At 38.0% G+C, this 22,155-nt stretch overlaps 2 protein-coding genes across 2 annotated transcripts in view; one reads left to right on the top strand and one right to left on the bottom strand.

Annotated features, from left to right (window-relative positions):
• LOC580650 (bifunctional heparan sulfate N-deacetylase/N-sulfotransferase 1) overlaps positions 1-6,553 on the top strand; it is a 33,345-nt gene extending 26,792 nt beyond the window's left edge. Inside the window, exons 8-11 of the mRNA XM_030979895.1 lie at positions 95-269; positions 1,361-1,531; positions 2,632-2,741; positions 3,305-6,553. Of these exons, the coding sequence (XP_030835755.1) occupies positions 95-269; positions 1,361-1,531; positions 2,632-2,741; positions 3,305-3,524 (676 nt within the window). The 3' untranslated portion in view covers positions 3,525-6,553. The remainder of the gene's footprint in view (positions 1-94; positions 270-1,360; positions 1,532-2,631; positions 2,742-3,304) is intronic.
• Positions 6,554-10,114: 3,561 nt separating this feature from the next.
• LOC763784 (phenazine biosynthesis-like domain-containing protein) lies at positions 10,115-19,698 on the bottom strand. The gene is given in 11 exon segments (XM_030979193.1): positions 10,115-11,406; positions 11,409-11,426; positions 11,956-12,018; positions 12,337-12,506; positions 13,576-13,664; positions 15,256-15,285; positions 15,843-15,952; positions 16,588-16,656; positions 16,659-16,685; positions 18,114-18,213; positions 19,494-19,698. Coding segments are annotated over 11 exon segments (882 nt in total). The 5' UTR covers positions 19,608-19,698; the 3' UTR covers positions 10,115-11,314.
• Between the last annotated feature and the right edge of the window lie 2,457 nt (positions 19,699-22,155).

Genomic DNA, 22,155 nt, shown 5'->3' with positions numbered 1-22,155 from the left:
TTGGATACTGTATGTATTCTCACATGTTATTGATAACAAATTTTTAGGAAGCAGTGTCCTAATTACAAAAGAACCTTCTCTCGTCCTCTTTCAGGTATCTTGACTTCTTTCCGTCCAACAAGAACCAAAGCAACGTCCATATCTTTGAGAAGAGTGCCAACTACTTTGACAGTGCTCAGGCTCCTAAGAGGGTCAAAGCCCTGCTCCCTAAGGCTAAACTGATCGTCATTCTCCTGGACCCAGCAAAGAGGGCTCACTCCTGGTATCAGGTAGGTCTATTCGGTACACGGACAGTTGGGCAGTGTATCACAAAATCGTCATAAGTACAAGTTCACCGACATCCAAACATGGTTTCATGAAACAATGCCCTGAAAACCAGGATGTTTGGCACATTTCCTGCACTAAACATTGTCTTAACTAATGTCCTGGACCAAATACTAAACCCAACTCTGACCCTAATACTATCCCTAACCCTAAACCTATCTTAGAACCCAATTACAACCCCTACACTAACCCTATGGCCCGAATTCACAAAGGAGGTTCGTCGACAAACCTAGGTTTATGTGTGTCATATGACGCGTTTTGACCCATTTTTTACATTTGTAAAAATGTGTTGAAACGCGTCGTATGACGCACATATACCTAGGTGTGTCCACAAACCTCCTTTGTGAATTTGGGCCAATAAGTTTGATGAAATAATGTCCAGAGTTACTGTTGCCAGAGAAAATGTTGGATCACCACTCCGTACATAACTTTTTGCACCATGATTTGTGAAAAGAGAGAAACAACCATTTTTTGCAGCAAGAATTTTCCTTGTCGCACAAACATTTTTTATATTGTGATTCAGTAACTGTTTGTTGCATAAAAATTTCACAAATCTGGGCCAATCGCAGCATTTGCAAATGTTTCTTGGGAACAAAAGTTTCAGGTTATCATGATGTTTATAGACATTTAAAAAATCATACTGTGTCTCCTGTCTAGTAAAGCTAATTTTGTGAGGGATGTATCATGTATGTCCCATAATTCACAATTTTTCTTAATGGCAGATGCATATTTTGTGAAAAAATTGACATGGTGATGGTTAGAATAAACCTAGAGTACCTACTTATACAAGACACTGGAAATATTATGTGATGTCTGTGAGTAATCGACTGTTATGGCTTTATTGTTCTGTCCAAAGCAAAATCTTGTTCATAAATGGTGTTTTTGTGTGTGAAGGATTTAGTGAAGGAAAATGTGAATCATTTATTCAAGTCTAGTCGGGGGAGTTAGGAAATTAAAAAAAGGGGAAGCATTATTTTGTACCCTTTACCACTTGTTTCCATCTCATTACCATATTTATAACTTTTCCAATTGGCAGCACATGCGGGCACACGATGATGAAGCCAGCCTACAGTACTCATTCCGTGATGTCATCACTGCCAAACCTGATTCTCCAAAACTACTCAGAGAACTTCAGAAACACTGCCTGGAACCAGGGAAATACGCAACTCATTTACAAAGATGGCTGACACACTTTTCATCTCGCCAAGTAAGAGAAAGATGGGGGGAGAGATTGGTATATAGAGGGGGAAAGGGAAGGGGAGGGGGTGAGAGAGAAAAAAAGGAAAATAAAGAGAGACGAGACTTAGAAAGAGAGGGGTAACTTGATTCATTTACAAAGATGGCTACAGCACTTTTCATCTCGCCAAGTTAGAGAAAGATGGGGGAGAGATTGGTATATAGAGAGGGAAAGGGGGAGGGGAGGGGATGAGAGAGAAAAAAAAAAAAGGATGATAAAGAGAGACAAGACTAAGAAAGAGAGGGGTAACTTGACTCATTTACAAAGATGGCTACAACACTTTTCATCTCGCCAAGTTAGAGAAAGATGGGGGAGAGATTAATAGATAGATGGAGGGAGAAGTGGGGGGGGGGGGTAGAGATATTGAGAAAAAAGGGAAGATAAAGAGAGAGGAGACGATGTCATGAAAGAGAGGGATACATTTATATTGCCTTTAATACATCAGCCAAATGTACCTTATGTAAAGGTTGACATTGCTAAAGCAGATGAGTGGTATGAGTTGATGTAGATGGACTGGCATCCACATGTCTGATGCAGTTGTCATTGGCCCAGGCTTACTTGTATCTGTTACCTCATAAGAATAGGTCCCTTACAGCTATCCCTGAAATAGGCTGCTGGTAGGTCATTTGATTTGTAGATTCTTGAACAGACAGAAGAGATACCAAATGAAAAAGTATTCAGAAAATTAATATCCATCTCTCATCAACCCAGTATTAGAAAGATGAAAATGTAGTTTGTTGGTCACATGTACAGAAAGAATACTCTAGAGAATAAAGCCCATAGGAATATTGCTGCGAAGAGAAGCAGGGGAAGGCAACGCCTCACATATTTGCAATTCTTGAACGATTGGGCAACCAAAAATGAAATCTGCAACACCAGCTTTTTAAGAATATCAGATGATTGACAGAAATGGAGGGCCATGACTGCCAATGTCTGTAACACAGACCTGGCACTTGATGATGATGATGATGATGATGACAATGATGATGATGATGATGGTGACAATGATTTAAGAGCTTGCATAGTATTATATATGAACCATGTTTTTGATATTTTCCTTCCTGGTCTAGATGTTTTTGTTGGATGGTGAAATGTTGAAAACCAACCCTGCTCTTGCCATGCTGAGAGTTCAGAAGTTTCTCAAGATTAAACCAACCCTCAATTATTCCAGATTACTCAAGTAAGTACAGTGAAACCTGTCTATAAAGACCACCCAAGGGAAACAAGTGGTCTTTATGTACAGGTTCCTTTGGTACATGTTTCAATGAGAAATCATATTCAAGGGAAACAAAAAATGTGTTCTTAATAGACAAGAGGTCTTTCTATACAGGTGGTCACTAAAGCAGGTTTGACTGTAGTCCCATCTGTCTGTCAGACATCTGTTTAGAACTAGTATTGCATGTACTCATTATTCTTCACAGAGTTAACAATCTTCTGGCACTCAACTCTGGTGTATGAAATGGAAACCTGTCTGGAAGACATTCCTTGAATACTCTTTTATTTTGGTAGGACCACTTGGCTCAAGCACTATTAACACTGATACTTTTCAGGTGCCTCAATAATAATAATAATAATAATAATAATTACATTTATAAGGTGCTTTATACATATGTGCACACTACTTACAGGGTGTACATCTTTTTCAGCTACTTTGTTATTATCATTATTATTACGTTGTAATTTTCATCATTAATTTGTTATTATTCATGTTTAAAAACTTCATATTTTCCAAATCTTTTTCAGGTATGATCGCCAGAAGGGTTTCTACTGCCCTGTTGGGCCCAAGAACAGAACACGCTGCTTAGGAAAGGGCAAAGGTCGCAAGTACGCCGAGATGGACTACGAGTCGGCAGAGTTCCTCCAGGCGTTCTACAGGCAGGATAATCTCATCCTCTCTTCAGTCTTAGAGAAACTCAACCAACCGATTCCTGACTGGCTTAATGATCACCTCAAAGACTTCTAGATCATCTCCACTCGAGAGATCATTTGATTGATTTATTGATGGGATGATGATGCATGAACTGCTTCTGATGTAAGCGTGTGTCAGGGATCTTCATCCTCCAATATGTCGAGCATGTCGGAACATACGTATCGGGAGCATGGTATCATTGAAAGAATCATGCCTCGGGTAACCTTGAGATGAACTCATTCTCCTGAAGATCATCAGGGCCCTGTTCCACAAAACCGGTCATCAGTGATAAATGACAGTCCTTGTTATAAGCTAGTGAAATCCTTGCTTCTGATTGGTTATCAGCAGATTTGTCATTGGTTTTTGTCATTTGTCATTGAAAAAAGGCTTTGTTAAACGGGTCCCAGATCAGAGCATACTGATCCAAACATCAAGAACCAAAGAGCACTCGGGGGAGCTCACCAGCCCCTTTTGAGGGCTCCTTTCCTTTGAAAGAATTACATGGTGTAAGCCTGAAAACTGTACCTACAATACAGTTTCTCCACCATGAAAAGTATCGCTGATTACTTTAGTTATAAATTGAAACCTTTACTAATAACAGCATCACCAGTTTTCACTCAGCATCATCCTACAACTCTCTTTTAAGGTACTGCTGAAATGTATAAAAGGTTGTGAGGGGTTGTTGTGTGAAAGCAATGTGATGCATAAATCTTCTTTAATAGAACAATATTCAAGTCAGAGACTGAAGGTTTGTTCAGATATGCAGGGGAAAACACCAGAGTTTTTTTTTTAATGATGATGTAAACTGTATTTAAGCATTTCTGTATCTTATAACATGAAGCTCAGTTAATACACAAATGACCTTCGTTGCGCACAGCTGCCATTAATTTACAGATAACACCGTACCGGCAACCTCAGTGTTTGTTGGTTATTTTGCGGCGGTTAACCGCGTCATATCTGAACGAGCCTGAAGCTTGGCATGCTTAGCAGGATGCCAGGTGTAGGACCAATGCACGTCATGATGGAAAACTTACCATGATGGTCTCAACTTTCTGTTGCTTTTGACCGTCTATTGAAGCAAATGGTGGATTGCCACAGTCATCCTTTGTCACACACACACACACACACACACACACACACACATGTACAATCTACAGAGTGTGTGTATCGTGTACTCCTAACAAATTGGCAGTCTAGGTTTTAATCCATTGCGAATAGAGAATTAAAGTACCAAGGGTTCAACAGTGTGATTGTCCAATATCTGGGAAAACTAGCTTTCAGCTGGGCAAGGAATTGGGACATCATTTGCACTATTTTGCTATTTAAAGCAAACAACTCCGTGAGGGGCATGTTGATAATTAATGCTGATTTAATATCCGACTTACTTTTTTTGGCTTAAAAGCACCCTACTTTTTGGTACATTTATTTACAGTAGGTACATTTATGAATTACTACAAAATGAATTTTTGCTGCAAGACATGTGTAAGACCATATTTTGAAATACATTTATCAGATATATTTTTGAAAGATACATGTAGTTTGTAAAGTGATGATAATGTTTAAGTCCTTCTACTCATGCATTTCTCTCCCCCCCCCCCCAGGACAATGAATGTCTACAGATTAGTATAGAAACACTTGGATTGTACTGCTTTAATTTGTCTAAACCCTGGTAGTAACTTACCACATGAACAAAAGACGAAAGCTTTAATTGAAATTTCGCTTTACTTCTTAATCAACAAAGCAGTTTTTGTAGCAGTACTATTTTATGTGTGCATCTCAGTATTGTACAATAGTCAGTACATGTACAGCATCTTTTTTATACTTGATATTTAATGAATTATGCTGGCCGAGGAGTCACCCCTGTATCGTGTAAATTTATTGTGCGCAGATTGGTAAAACATATTTTGTTTTTATGTGTTTTTTAATAATTTGGGATGTACGTTTAGAGAATGTTTAACAATGGGATCTGTGAACAGTTTCCTCCGGTCCAATGGGATTATTAATCTTGTGAACCTCAATATTGTTCAATTATTATCAATGAAATTCATCCCTATTGTACATGTACTATTAAATACAGTGGTTAATGTGGCTAATATCCACAAAATATTAACAATTATAACTTTTCACAATTATTCATGAAAGGGTATTTATATACCCACATAAATTTTGGTTAAAATTAGAGAGAAGGATTTTGATGAATTATTGTTTTGAAAAATATCTATTGATTCTACAACAAAATACAAATTGTAAAATTTGTATAAATTTTAGATATGTATTTGTTAGAACAGTGGGATCACGTTGCCAAGAATCTGTTTCGATCATTTTTTTTTGTTAAAGACAAGTTACTGTGGCTGATACAAAGAGGTAAAAGTAAGGTTATGAACAAGTACTGTTAGTGACATTAGCAACTGTGAAACGGGTTTTGATTTTGTACAATGCGCTAAGCAATTTAGAGTTTGAGGAATGTTGTTGTTGTTTTTGTTTGATGAAAAGAAAGGACACCATTGTTTTGTATTGTTAATGATGTAATACCAGTGGAAGAACAAGTATACCAGTAGGATTGAAAGCATTGAATGAGAGAACAAAATGAGACTATGTACTACATGAAAATTATGAGTGAGAGAGAGAGGGAGTGTGTGTGAGAGAGAGTGAGAGTGTGAAAGAGAGAGAGAGAGAGAGAGAGTAGAGAGAAGAGAGAGAGAGAGAGAGAGAGAGAGAAAGCACTGATGTACCTTTGTTGCAACTCATGGTCATAGAATTATGAGCATCTATATAACATGTATATTTTATGTATTGGGGAGGGTCTTCTTTTCTTTCTTTTTTTAATAGTTTTTCTTACAGATCATGAAGTGTTAAAATTATGGACATGTTACTTTATTCTTCGTTCTTTTTGTTAAAGGATCAACGATCGGACTGTAGCAAATATGGGATAACTTAAAAGTTTGATATGATACATGTAGTATTGATGTAACCCAACCTTATAGTGTGGTTTCACTTCATCCTAATAACATTTATTTACATCAACTTCTTTTACCCTTTTGCGATAATCATTCCACATTTTGTGTTTTGGTTTAATAACTTTTTAAAATGTCACCAGAGCAAATGAATTGGAGGTGAGGTTTAGGTCAAGCATTAAAGAACAGGGGGGTGTTTCACAAAGATCCTAAGTAGAACTTAACACTAAGTTTGACTTAAAAATATGGACAGCCATTGGAGCCTTAAAATGAAATATACTCAAAAGCAGAAATTCAATTATTTTAGACATTTTATAAATTCCACAACAAGAATATGAAATCTCCTTAATGATAGAAAATATGAATGATTTGAATAAACATTTTATGCCTTTCAAAAATATTTTACCAAATATTTTCAAAGATGCTAATGGCTTTCCATAATTTTTAAGTCCAACTTAGAGTTAAGTTCTACTTAGGATCTTTGTGAAACACCCCCCAGGTCTTTTGTTTGGTTAAGGCTGAATAAATTAGGGAATTCTGTTAGTGCTAGAATTGACAACGGAGCAATTGACACCAAATCATGTGTCATAGAATCTCTTTATCATGTACAAAATACTATATGATTGTTGCATCATTGATCAATATTTGTTGTGAGAAATTTGTCATTTTTCTAGTCTATTTCTCATCGTGACCATGTAATTTGTAATAGATTATACAATTTCTTTTTTTTTTTCTTCTTTTTAAATGAATGAATCTTTATTTTGTCTTTTGAAGGCCAGAAGGGCATTAAATTAATGTAAAAGAATATGCGTGATTGCTCTTTTGGCCTGTTGCATACAATCTTACAATGTAAAATGGAAATTGAAGACAAATATTTGAAGTATCAGTACCAAGTATGGCAAGTATTAGATTGTATATGCTTTATAAATCTTACTGAATGTCACAAGATCTATGTACATAAACTGCACTTTTCTAATGAAAATGGATCGTGGATGTTGTCCTTTTTATGGTTCAAACTGGAAAGAATGCGGGCCTGAAAATGATATCGAGCAACTGATTGATGAGAGATGAGCAGTGAACATGAGAGATGATGGAAACAGAGAATATACATAGATGTATGATTCCAATTTTCTGTTATGTAGGGCACATCATGTTATGATCATGTCTCTTATGCACTTCAAGTAATTAGAGATAGGTGGAAGAAAATGTGATTGCGAGAGGAAAATACTGGTAGGTAAAAATATATTATGATGGAAGGCGATGGAGTGAATGACAAATCAAGAAATAAAGTAGAGAAGGAAAAGGATGAGCAGGGAGGAGAAAGACTTGAGACTCGATACGAGATAAGAGAAAGAAAGAGGGGGGGGGGGGGAGGGGTAGAGAAAGGGAGATAGAGAGAGAAGAGGGATAGACACATAAGATAACAGAGGAGTAGATGGAGAGAAAAAGAGGGGAGAGAGAAAGAGAGAGGAAAGGGGAAGGATAGCTACAATAAAGAGGAAGGACACAAAAGATAACAGGAGCAGAGGGAAAGAAGAAGGAGAGAGAAGAGGACGAGTAAAGTTTGAAACACACAAAATACACAAACATGAACTTAAACCAACCTGGGGCCCGTTGTACAAAACTTACCATTGAAGTTAACTTTGCCATCAATCGTAACTACCATGGCAACCTTGATTTTTGATTGGCTGTTGAGCCCTGTTACCATTGTAGTTGCCATTGATGGCAAAGTTATCATCAATAGTAAGTTTTATGCTACGGGGCCCAGGTAATCAAGAAACAGACTAGTGATGAAAACGTCAGTCACCCAATCAAGACAAATGATAGTGAGAAGGAATTAAAAGGAGGAACTAAAAAGCCGTTGATTTAGGTAAGAGGGAGTGACTAAATGAGATGAGTAAGTTTATTTGAAAATAAAAGGGTAAGCTGAAACAAAGAAGGGGGAACAGTCTGCTAGAGAAAACTAAAAGGATATAGGGCTGTAGTAATAAATCACCTTGAACGTAACTTGAGATGAAAACGTTAGTCACCCCTTAGCCTCGATCGAGAAGATTGATCTTGAGATAGATGGATCTTTAGCAAGGTGGCATGTCAACTACTTCCTTCTTGGTTTAACAAGGTGTACTTCCCAAGGCCTACCCACACTGATGACAGCCAATGGGCAAGAAGAGGGGTTATAGGTTTTATAGCTTGATTTTTTTTTTTTTAATTTAAATTGTCCGTTTCACAAATTTAAAGGCATATTTCTAGAAGCAAACGAATAAGGAATTGGTTTGGCGTCAGAAAAAAAAGAGTTTTTTTACTTCCCAAGTCCTGACCACCCTAATGACAGCCAAATAATGGGCAACAAGGATTTTAGGTTTTATATCTTGCTTTTTAAGAAATCGTCTTCATTTCACAAATCTATGGTATATTTCCTAGAGAAAAGGTACGAGGAATTGGTTTGATGTCAGAAAATAAAGAACACTAAAAAATAAAATTTGCTGATGACGGTTTTGCTTACATTTCAAATTCTATGAATGATAAATGGTCAAAATTTGGGAGACAGATTGGATTAATATTTATAAAGAAAGGTAATGGAATACTTCTGATATTCTTTAATTTTCCCCTATAAGGGCAGCCAATTCAGGGTAAAGTGATAGTGTTCATAATATTTTATTTGTCAAATTCAAATACTGATTAAACAATTCAAGTTGCTTTAACTATCCCCCAAAAAGAATAATGCACATTCAATAAAATAAAAAAAATATTGAAACTCAATTTTTGTATACAGGCCAGTTACATGTTTCATGGCAAGGGCTTTGGCATGTTGAAGAATAATTCTGAACCAATGTTGACAAATGTAAGGCAGGGGTAAAATACAAGCCCTCATTAAATCAAAATAACAGAAACTTGGCTTCAAATACGCAAACTTCATCCCTACTGACGTAATAAGAAGCCACACCACTGAGTAGTTATTTATTTTGGTGATATCTGTAAACTTGGTTAGCGACAGATCAATCAGCATTTCTTCACACCTTTGCTTATCTGTGAGTACAGGTAAGAAAATATGAGTTGACCCTCTTTTTACCAAAAGCTCAAAATTATTTTCTTTACAAAAAAAGGTCAGGGTATCAATATACTACATAGAAGTTTAATGCAATTTTCTGTCACATCATTCCTTGAAAATTCAGCATGCAAATTTAACTTTCATGAAAGGGGTGTGGGGGGGGGGGGGGGGAGAGAGTATGAAATTGACATTCTTATCTTGTAAAGGGGGTTTACCATTGAAGAAAGTTATTACATTGGAATATACATGTATTTCTATTTTGATATTAATTGGATCATCAATTATGATTTTTAAGGTTTATTTCATACCATGCACACATCACAAAATAATATATCTCATACTTAGTTTGCAGGCAAAAACCCTTGTCCTTTGTTGTTTACATAGCAGTGTCTGCACTTTCAGACTAGGCTGACGGGATACTGCATAGGCTCTGTACTTAAGCTGCTCCAGACAGCCAGAAACAGAAAAAGCTAGGCTCTGCTCAAGGCTTTAGGAAGCATGGTAATGTGTCAAAAAAGAGTATGTGCCTGCGGACTATCGTATACTAACAAACACTTTCACAGTTTCACTACATTCACTTCATTAACAAACTCAAACTGGAAGAAGAGAAAGAAAACAAATAATTTCAATAGTATATGTACGTTATCATATTCAGTTTTATAATCTTCAACTCCATAATGATGTTACAATGACAACAAGAATTTACACACAAGAATGTTGTACTGATTATTTTTTTAAAGAGAAACAGCAATACATGATAACATTAAAATTAGTGTTAAATAAACTGGCACTGACACTAAAATTTAGAAAAATAAACATTATTTCAGTTGATATGTGCAACTTCAACAGTAAAATAGATTTTAGTATTAAGTAATATAGTACACAATATAACATACCCAAGAGGTAGGCACTTTGATACTCTATAAAACGTGAGCAACCCTGCATTTGCCTTTACTATAATGGAATCCATCTTGTCAGGTAATTGTCATAGATTTCTAAAGAGATTACGATGGTCATACATTTTTATAAATCTGCCAATACAACTTTAAAAATTAATCTGAAGGTTAGCTAATGACACAAACATATCACATTGATTTCTCACTGAACAGCAACAAAAAATTGGTCAATTCAACCAGGCATTTTCAATAGTAAGGCCACCCCCCATTCCCCCCTCCTCCAACAGATATCATTTTACACGCTTTGATTGTGAGTACTGCTTCAAATGAAAATGTTTCATATTTCTCAGTTTGATTGCCCCATTGCAGATCTTAAATGGTCTGCATGTATATAACTCCATTCATTCCCAATCCGATGCTGTCTTCATCAATCATATTTTGGAATCAAACTCAATACCGGAGTCTTCACATTCAATCTTGAGAGCTACAAATTGGAGCTTTCTGCCTATCTGCTGCCCTCATGGGCGTGGCTAGCTACACTAAAAGAAAGCTCTTCTAAAAGTCATAGTAAAGAGAGAGAGAGAGATGTGACATGTTTATGTGTGCTTATTATACTCCAAATTTCATGGAGCACTGAATTAGTTCCCTCTAATAGATTTTGTGTGGGGGGAGAGAGCCTAATGTAGAGAGACTACATGAATGGAACTTTAGGTCTATACACATGAGCGTGTCCCAACTATCTCTCCTCTACTAGCTATGGCTCTACTCATGAATAGTGGATAAACAGATAGTCGTGACAGCAGAAGTTGCCTTTGACTCGTCAGTCATCCAGCAAAGATTACATGAGGGAACTATTTAGAGCTCCATAAGTTGACCTGTGGATGCATGTGCGTGTCCCAACTACCTCTCTCTGCTTGCTATGGTTCTACCAGTCTGCTGCCCTCTTTAGATGTTTATCTTGCCTTGGATGACAAGTGCTGCTTTACCAGCAACCTCAACTCTGTTATTCCCTAGAAGTCGGATTCTCACATCACCCCTCGCTTGGAACACTGGCGAGCTGAAAAGTACAAAGACAATATAAATATAAATATAATTGCAATAGTTATTTAAAAATAAAAACCACCAATAAAAAAAAAAAATCCTTCCTAGTTATTTATGTGAAAAGAGACAGGTGAAATGATGGCACATTCTGCCTCTTGTGATCCCCTCTCTGGAACAGCTTTGTAGACATGAAATCTTCAAAGTATGGCATCTAATATCCTGCTGACATGCAGACAGGGACCCGTTTCACAAAGCCTGTTTTCAATGACAAATGACAAAAGCTTTTGTGTAGGTAATTGCCATATGCCCTCACAGTGACCATATGGTAGGAGTACTCCCCAGGGAGTGGGGATAGTGCATAATGCATGTTAATGAATCCGATGACCGGGTAATAAACTGCACTATATCAATCCAGATTAATATTACTTTTATTGTTATGTTAAGGCATACGACTAAACATCCTTCTGGCGGTTGGCAGACTGTTTGTTTGATGCACTCTCAATGATAAGGATCATACAAGTAGCTATGGTTATTACTGGACTCACCAAATAGTTCTTGTTTGCCAAGGATCCTCGACCAGTAGTCTGATAGAACAGTGTGTGCTGCACCTGTGTAAAGAATAATAATACATAAAATAATTGGATGTGACATTGTAAAAAGAATAGTAGCTTCCTTAGAATTCATATATTATTAAAGATGATCATCAAAAACATGACTATTATAAAAATCATCACCATCATCACAATCATCATAATTGTTATCATACTTATCCTTCTCCTCCTCCCCCGCATCATCATAATCACCATCATCATCATCATCATTGTGAATCTCATCCCCATTATCGACATAACCATCATCATCATCAACATCATCACCACCACTACCATCATCAACACCATCATCATAACTACTCATCATTAACCTACCAGTAACAGGATCTTCTGGGATTCCATTCCATGGGGCAAAGTAGCGTGAGAAGAAGTCATATGGTGTCCCATCCTCGTTGACCTCTCCATTCGCCTTCACCGTGACGATGACCCCTTTGACCTCCCCGTTGTTGTGATGACTCATGAACTTGCCAATGTTAGGGTTAAACCTTCAAGTGAGGCTCTAAAACAATGTAAAACAAAAAGAAAGAAAATAAGATTAGCCTACAGTATCTCATTAATGTATAATTCATCTCATGTAGCTACCGTACCTGCCAACATTTGAAAATAAGAATTAAATAAGAATTTTTAGCACAGAATGCCTTTGAAAATAAGAAATCGAACTTGCAGCAGCAGTGTCACTGGCAATTATACGTGGTAAATCTGTATCAAAAAGCAAATACAAATTTGCTGCTCGATCATGCAGCCATTCAATGCACGCAATACGTGAACTCTCAAATCACGGCACATGATAAAACAAGCTCAATTTGGCTTTAGCACCCCCCCCCCCCCCCAAAAAAAAAAAAAAATTAAGGTTACATGCATCAATCGCCGCAATTTTGAACAAAAAGCTTTTTACTCCCACTGGAATGAGACTTGAACATTTCTGAATCAAAGATTCAGTAAATAAATAAAAGACATGGAAAGCTTGGCAGATACAGATCTTGGATATCAATATGTGCAGTCTCTCTACCCAATCAAAACCGTTATCAGTGGCAACAGAAAGAGACAGAAGTAGCACCACAAACACAATGTAGATCAGTAAATAAATTTTGAATTAATATGCATCTGTCTCCTCTGGTTAATAATAAAAAAGGTTATAGGAGCTGGAAAAGAAAAGAGATACCTGCCACATTCATCTGGAATTCTTAAAAGAATATCAGGGTCACCACCAGGGGCATGCTGAGTATCGCATGACCTCAAGTTACCAAGAACCTCCTACAAAATTAAAGGTAACCCCTTTTATTGCTAAATGTTCTAGTCCATTAAAATTTCAAAATCATACATCCAATTATGGGCTTTGGATCACATGCAGTGGCTTTATTGTATTCACGCATGAAATGTGGAACAAACCATTCTATAACAGGGGTGGATGTGGTATAGGATAATTATTTCATGCAGTAATGAGCCCCTCACATCCCTACTGTGTAGTGGTTGAGTCCACATTGTAAGTATTATTGAACAAATGGATTAATACATTATCCATGAGGGGGTGATTCAATAGGAAAGATAATATACCTTCCACCCTCATCTGGTAGCCTCATTATAAGTTCTACATTAGCGCCAGGAGCATGCTGAAGATCGACTGGTTTGATGCCGCCAAGAGCCTCCTAATACAATTAACAATAATACAAGCTCTTCATAGACGATGATTGCACGAAACACCCCTATATTGAAAGATGGTATAGTCATCCTTCATCCTTCCAAAATATATGCTTAGTACAGGTGTATTAGCAAACGTAGAGAGGGTGTCAGGTTCACAGCACAAAGAAAGGTATTTAATGTTACAGAAATATTAGATGTGAAAATGTATGTATTCTCCTCTTCAAAAAGAGATATTTACTTCCTTTCCCCCAATATGTGTACGTAACGCCAGTTCATTATAATAAAGTTATATTAAGTTAATAAAGATAGTGCTTAATATATTACAACATAAAATGTTGATGATTGTGACTATCTCAGAGAGAGAGAGAGAGCGATAGAGAAAGGGGGTGGGAATGGGGACTGCAACAGAGGGGAAAACCCAGAAATAGACAACAGCCACATTATACAGACCAACAAAACTAAAGCCTGGGTGCCTTATAATCACATCTTTTAAAATCTATTTGAAATCTGATCAGGCAAACCTTGCTCAAGCCGTAATTAGTAAAAGAGAGAAAAGCAGAAAAGACACTTTGCTGTTAAGAAAGAGAAGAAAAAGAGAAAAATATTATCAGAGGCAACTCAGTTTTCACTTCAAATGTAGGAATATTTCATAATGGAAAGTATTAACCAATAATTATCTGTTAGCAGGTAAATACCCAACCATTATTATTTTATAGGATAGGCAAGCTCAAAAGAAAAGAAAGTGATACAAAGAAGAGCCCCCAAGATCAACAATTTTGTTTTATTCACCTTCTTATGTCATCTTTTAGTCTGAGCAGTAATTTACAAGATCCCGGTGAATACTTGATTTCTTGGACGGTCAAACTACCGATAACCTCCTGGAAAGTTTCAGGGGTAAGAAAGATAGACGGATAGGCAAGGTAACAAGTTTATTTCTCTCTCTTTCTCTCTCTTCTTTCTGGACTACTGCTACTTTGCATTGCACTGTATTACGCCCTAATCATTTTTAATACATTGGTCACGCTGGTATTATTGGTATGAATTATGATTTTTCCAAGTGCTGTCATGTTATTTTACAATTAACGACAAATTCAATAAAAAATATATATGGATTATAAGTTTTGTTGCATTACAAAAAATAACAGAGTCACAAAACTCACAATACAAAGCAGATATACTTGAATTTTCACAATTATGGATTGGTTTGAAATGGATCTAAAGGATAGGGCACAAATGAATGAGATTCCTGCATCAAAATTGCAAACAAAATATTTAATTCAACATACAGGATATGAAGATAGGGAAGCATGGACTTTGAGAGCAAATACTGAACTTAATCAACTCTGATAGCAAACAAAATTAAATATATACATTGAAGATAAAAGGTGACAACGGTGCTTGCTGAAATTACAGAGTTTCGTGCTCCAAGTGTCATATGTTTTCTGTTTGATCTGCATCATAAAAGTTCCATCTGTCTGCTAATGTGATACGTAAATCCTAAGTTGACAGGGTATTTTTTTCACCAGTGGGTGCATATTTTGCAAATTCTAATGACCTATAGTATCATTATTACAAAATATGAAATAAAGTTACCTGTATTAATCCATCAAGACCTTGTGGAACCTGGATTGATACAATCAAAGAGAGAACCCAAATATTATATTGCATAATGCAAAAGTGAAGATTTTTTTTCAAGACATATTAGTACCTACAGACAGTTCACAGAGCCCCACAGTAATGACCATCAGGATAGAGATGCAAGAAACATGCCTGTGCCATAAGGTAGAGGTGTCATAGTTGAGTGGTTCAAGCACTCGACTTGAAATGCAAAGGTTGTGGGTTCTATCCTCAACCAGCACTAATAGCCTTTGGCAAGCCATTTATCTACATTTGCCACTCCATACCCAGGAGAGAAATGGGGACATGGTAGGATGACACCAGCCTTTGTGTTAGTAATTGCCATGCTCTCAGGGTGACCTTATGGTAGGAACAGTCCCCAGAGAGTGGAGATGGTGCACATTGTGAGTGAATGAATCAGATGACCGGGGTAATAACATTTGTAAAGAGCTTCGAGATGGTATTTCGTATTAAGCCCTATTAATCCAAATTATTATGAACATGCACTCTAGTAGTAGTACTCAAAATCTACATCAACTATAATAGAAAGAACATAGATTTACCTGAGGACCGCATGGGTTAAGTGGGAGGTCAAGTGTTATAAGCTGTCCGTCTCTCTTGGCTACCAACTGCCCGCTCAGAGTATTGAACTTCAGCTCACTTCCCTGGTTTCCTAAACAAAACAAATCAAATTCAGAAAAACCGAGGATAAACTTGAAGGGCCAAACACACAGAGGCACTTAATTATGTCACAAAATGTCCCCTTTTGAGATGACCAGAGTTTATGCCAACGGAATTGTGTGTTCACGTAGAGTGAAGGTTTTTCATATTACCATGATATTACCATGGAAGGCACTTTTAGGTGTTTCACTGCTTAATATGGGGACGATCCATAGTGAAGGCCAAAGATTCTTTAAGGGAGGCGAGGTCTCAGAGTTCGAAACCAAGTCAATCCGCTAGTACCCTTTGGTAATTCATTAATCTTCATTACCAAGTCTCTCTGAGAGGTCTTACAGCTGACGGTCACCTAGTTATTCACTTACAAACAGATACTAACAAACAAATACTAAAATAAACAAAATATGACCGAGGGAAGCAAAGTAGCTCAGTAGTTTGGGCAATAAGAAACCTTTCAAACTCTTCAAAGCATCAAAATGGTCAACTTTCTTTCACCAGGCATATGACTAACAAATTACTTAACAATCATACTGTGCTTCTGTATCAATTCCAAGAAATTGCTGTTCCTGAAAGAAAGAAAAAATATTGGTATGCCTGTGATTGCTTTCAATCAAACAATATTGATCTTACCTAATGCTCTAAAGATGACAGTAGCTGTTGCCATGGTAGCATGTCCGCATAAGTTGACCTCGTTGGTAGGGTGAACCAGCGCAGGTTGAACTCAGAAGCTGATGAAAAGATTACAAAAATAAAGAAAAATTTCATCATTCAGATAAGAAAGTGGGTATATTTGTCCCGTATCAGAGGCTCGACCTGAAGGGTGGGGTACCCATGAACCCACAAATTTACTCTGAAAGCCCCCCCCCCCCCTCCCCCCCTGCAAAAAAAAATATATGTTTGAATGCAAATAGGGGCATGGTACACAAGGACCTCTGATATTTTCCTTTGGACAAATTTTTAAAATGTTCAAAATGAAAGCTCTAGGAAACACTTAAAAAGAATTATGAAATCAGTTAAAAAAGACAAATATTCAGTCAATTAGCACCAATTATACTGTTTAAAAACTAAAACTTGAAGGTACAAATATTTTCATTAATTACTTCAATTCTTATTCAATCTCTCTTTGTCTGTCAATTCTTATTTTTAATCTTGGCTCAATCTTTTTTCTCAATATACTGCTAAATAACCCATATATTTTACAAAGGAAGGTCACTAACAGTTTGTTTTGATACTCCTGTAAGTGCCTAAAAAAGGGAAACAAAGGAAACTCTTCGCCTACATAAACAGAAGCCGATTCGGAATTAGGGTCAAAGGCCAGGCCAGGAAAAAATCCTGTCAAATTGATATACAATACATCCAGTTCCACCTCTCTTTTACAATGCATTTATAACTTGCTATACTTCTAAATGTCAACCAAAAAAGTATTTTTTCCTTTAAAGTTAATTTTTAAAGGAAATTCCACTCATTTTTTTGTTTTCATTACTGTCATTTTTTCTGTCATTGGCATCTTTTTTCAAATTCTTTGTTAAAAAAATGAAGTCAACAGACACTATAGAATGGCGATTTGTTATTCAAGCAATATGTAAAGTCACATTGCAAATACACCCAAATGCTACTTTCTTCTGTTATTACATAAAAGAATCTACGATCCCTTTTTCTTTTTCGAGGAGGGGGGGGGGGGGATTACATTGAAATACCAATCTTTCAGCACATTATAGAGGCTAATCTTTTCAAAACAAGTTCTGGTATTTCAGATAAATTTATCAGAGATGCCTTTAAACTTCAAAGCCCAAGCATCCATAGAAAACAATAAGAATCATTACAAAAGGGTTGATACTGAAAAAGGAAGTCAACAGGATTTCAATAGATATAACTTCACCTCTGAAATATTTTAAGGACTTTAAAACATAGAATTTATGTAACTAGGGGTGACACACTAGGGGGATTCAGAATTTTGTAAAAGGGGAAGGTGCAAAATTTGAATGTTCCGACAAGCAAATCAGGGAAAATACAGCAGAATTTTTGTAAATTCTTACTCAAAAATTAATGTCAAGGCCCCCCCCCCCCTAAAAAGGAGGGGCAACTGGGCAAGACCCATGTGAGCCCCCCCCCCCCCCCTGGAATCTCCCCTTGATCTGAAACTGTCTTTGCATTACCATCCTGGAATGTCTCTCCTGTCTTTGCCGGATGAACATATGCAGTCTCAGAGAGATTCATTTCCATGGCGATTCTGAACTTCATGTCATCTGGGATGTCCTGTGGTCATAAAAAAAAGACACAATTGTTGAGAGCTAAAGGCAATATGAGTCAAGTCCCTCCAGACCTGGACCAGAGCAAAACATGAAATGGAATGTCCAAAAGGAGAGATGCCAAGGTGAAAGATTATTTATACATGTAGGTTTAATTAACATCCAACAAGCAAAGGATGAAAGAACAAGCACAAAGAAAAAGAAGAGGAAAACACAAAAGAACACAACGTTCAATAAGAAGAAAAGATGAAGAAGATGAAGAAGAAAAAAAGACAAAAGAAGAAAAAGAAGAAGAAAAAGAAGAAAAAGAAGAAGAAAAAGAAGCAGAAAAAAGGAACAAAAACAAAACAAAATAAAGGAAAGAAGAAATTGAAACTGCAGTTAGTGCAATGTTTAAGGACAGATTTAATCACATTCATTGTTGCAGCTATGGTTAATAGAGTTTTTAGATTTATTTTTGGATCTAAAATTTTAAAGGGAGATGCCAACTGCACTAGATCTAGAGCACAGATAATGGGTATAGGGCCTTTTTGTGCCCCACTGTATAATATGCCATAAGTAAAGGGTGGTCCCAAGCCTGCACCTTAGAAAATAAAAAAGTGGGGGAAAACACAAAAAAACAGAGAAGCATATAGGATTAAGAATGGCACATTAAGTGCATTAAGCCAATAGCAATGTCCCCTAAAATAAGAAAATTAAAGGCTTTTCTTAAAGAATAAAGAGTAGTGCATTATTATATTAGCAAGGTGCACAGACTTGAAAACAGATAAGTTTGAAATATTAATAAACACTGCATTTAGATAAATTTCATCAGGTTTTTTTTCTTTCTACTTTATCATGAATTCTCTCCTTCCCCGCCCCCCCCCCCCCCCCCCCCCCGCGCCCACCTTTTCCACAAGAAAAGACCCAGTCAATTATTAAAAGAAAAACAAAAATGACACGACGTGAGTCGATCATGATCACCACGATCCATGAATGATCGATAGTCATGAGAAGACCTAGGTCTACCACCATGATTTACTGTTAATATTGGTATAATCGTTCAGCCCTTTCATGATTTTTGAACAAATTTTTAAGTACCAAAACACTAGTACCAATAAGTTCTTAAGACTTTCTAATCTCGGCTCGGGACCCATCGTCCAATGGGCGTGGCCCGGTGGCCGTGGTCATGATTAAATGCGTTGGCCAAATAAAAATCCTGAACTGCCGACTAGCGGTAGCTCAGGATGCACCGTGCCGCCTGCACCCGGCTGCCAATCCCGCTGGGTGCTCCGGACTCGCGGTTACCTCTTTGGCGCTTGAAATGGGACACACAGCAGCAGAATTTCCCGTGAAAGGAGCGCTTGCAAAAGCATCAACAGTGAAAATTTGCAGTGATTTCTGCTCACTTCCTTCTGCCATTTTGAAATGTGCAGTTGACCTCAGCTGCTCAGGAGACAAGTCCAAATGATACCGAAATCCTATTTGAAGTCTTCTGCTACCGGTACCTCGTTCCAGCATACGTATAGTTCCCAAAAATAATTAGCCACGCACTGCAACAGAATGTTTTCCTTCCCCAAGTCGTTCATTTTTATCATGAGGCTACATGGATAGGCAACCAGTACAGAGCGAAGCTGCCGAACCCCGGGGGGGGGGGGGGGGGGTACTCAGATTTGGTTTGAACGGGTTGTGCCGCTCAAGCCTCGAAACCCCTACCCATTCTAGGGTCATTTGGGAGGATTTTTCTCGAAATAAAGGCCCATTTTTCACAATTTTCGAGTGTGCAAACAACCAAAAATCATTTCAGTTGAAAAAAGGACCAATGTTTTGTGAAATATTTGTTAAAAATGGGACCCATGTTTAGGGATTTCTTGTGGAAAAGTGACCCATTAGCGTGGCACACATCCGTATGTCTAGCCGCATGGCTAGGCAACCAGTAAGCCAACAGGGCGATCGAAGCTTCCAAACCCCGAGGAGGGCGGGGATAAAAGATTGGGTTCGGACGGGTGTCATTATGCTCAAGCCTCAAAACCCCTGCCCATTTTTAAGGGTCATTTGGGGGGGGGGTCCCTAATAAATGCCTATATTTCACAAGGAGTGTGCAAACAACCAAACATTCTGGAAATTCTGAAAAAACGGACCATGTTAAATGAGTTCAGTGAAATTTATGTTGAAATGGGACCCGAGGGGGGGGGGGGGGGTGAGATTTTTTAATTTTCGGGCGCGAAACAAAAATTAGTGCTCACTACCCCCCCCCCCCCCCCCCCCCCCCCCCCCCCCAGCCCGATATTGGCAGCGCGATATTGCTCCGATTGTCTCATTTTCGCTCGCGTGAACATTGCCAGCACACTGATCGACCTCTACCTCCTGAACGGATCATCGCCCATTCCCATTCACTATACGTTATACGTCCTAAAAGGCTGTATTGTCTGACCGTTCATGAATATTCATATTTTTGCTAAACTCGGCAAAATGTTTGCTTTTACTAAATGGAAAAATTACGGTGGGGGGTTGGATGAAATGGACATAATGAAATAGGCAGAAGTGATCTATGATAATTCATGCGTTTTATGTTTCGTGTGCTCGACCTATAATCTTCAAATCGCTTGGTAAACTGAGTCCAAAGTTAGACTTGTTTCACATGTGTATTATATAGGCAATATGACGAGCTTGCAACCTATTTTGAAAAATTACGGTGGGTGAACTTTCAAAAGTCAATGAGACATGAGGGCTCAAATGAAAGAGCTAGTGATAACGTACGTCGGGGTGGATGTGCTTTTCGTTTAAACAAAAATGAATTTTTAACGATTTTTAAAAAAAACGTCCATAGGCTAACATGTTAGGCTGCTGACGCTGACCATGCTCTGACGATAGGGGGCGTCGTGAAATGAGACTAAACGGAGCCATATGATTTTCGGGGGCAAAATCATTTTTTGTTAAATAGCTCCTTACCCCCACCCCCCCCCCCCCTGCTTATTCACCGGCTGGCTGTTTCGCCGCTAATTCGCCGAATTGGGGCCCCCTCCCCTGCCCCCCTCCCCTGCCCCCCTCCCCTGCCCCCCCGGCCGTTCACCAGAATATAACTTCCAATGGTTATATTGTATACAAAGCAACTTAATACATTAACACCCCGGGCACTGATGATGAATTCTGCCCCCCCCCCCTCCTTTGTTTTACCGATTTATAGATACGCCACTGATTATTTCACCTTATTTCGTTCGATTCGTAAGGCATCAATATGATATTACCGTCTGTTGAGAGCCCCAAATTAGGCATTAACACATATACTGTTACATATAGACATTGGCGTAGCGGGGGGGGGGGGGGTGGTGTTATAGGGGTTCAAACATCCCCCTTGGCAAAAAGGGGTGTTTTAGAATTTAAAGACACCCTTATCTGTATATTATCTATGCCCCCCCCCCTGGCAAAACATTCTGCTCAAAGGGGGGGGGGGGTAGTTGTTGAGTAAAAAAAAAATGTTCACTCCCCCCCCCCCCCCCCCCCCCCCTCTATGATTTATATGATTCGCCGCTAAATATTTTCTATCGAATTGGGCAAAAAACACCTCCCCTTAAAAAATCTACGCCTTTGTAGATGTAATGCCCCTTTTTTATTTTTCATGAAATATTTCATTTCTCCGAACAGGAATAGTATAAACTAGAAATGCAATCGTGTCGGAACGATGTGCGTGCAATGACGCCGTGTTTCTACGAAAGAGCTTCTCTCGGACTATCCAGAGCAATTTGCACGAAGTCTGTAGCTTCTGTGATATTGGAGATAGGTAGGGCGAAAGAAAGGCATCAACAGTGACCTTCATGGGATGGTAGTGACTATGCCTACGAAGTTTGAAAGAAATTGGGATAGGGGAAAGAACCTAGAAAGGGCTCGCAAGCACTGCGTGCACAAACCAATGGGATTTGGTGCATGTTTGACATTGCAATCAAGTTCGTTCTGGGGGCCAAAAGCGTGA

Source organism: Strongylocentrotus purpuratus, unplaced genomic scaffold (assembly GCF_000002235.5).
Source record: "Strongylocentrotus purpuratus isolate Spur 01 unplaced genomic scaffold, Spur_5.0 spur5_scaffold_10, whole genome shotgun sequence".
Classification (NCBI taxonomy): Eukaryota; Metazoa; Echinodermata; class Echinoidea; order Camarodonta; family Strongylocentrotidae; genus Strongylocentrotus; species Strongylocentrotus purpuratus.
Note: the sequence above shows the minus strand (reverse complement) of the source record. Positions and strands in the feature narration are given on the sequence as shown.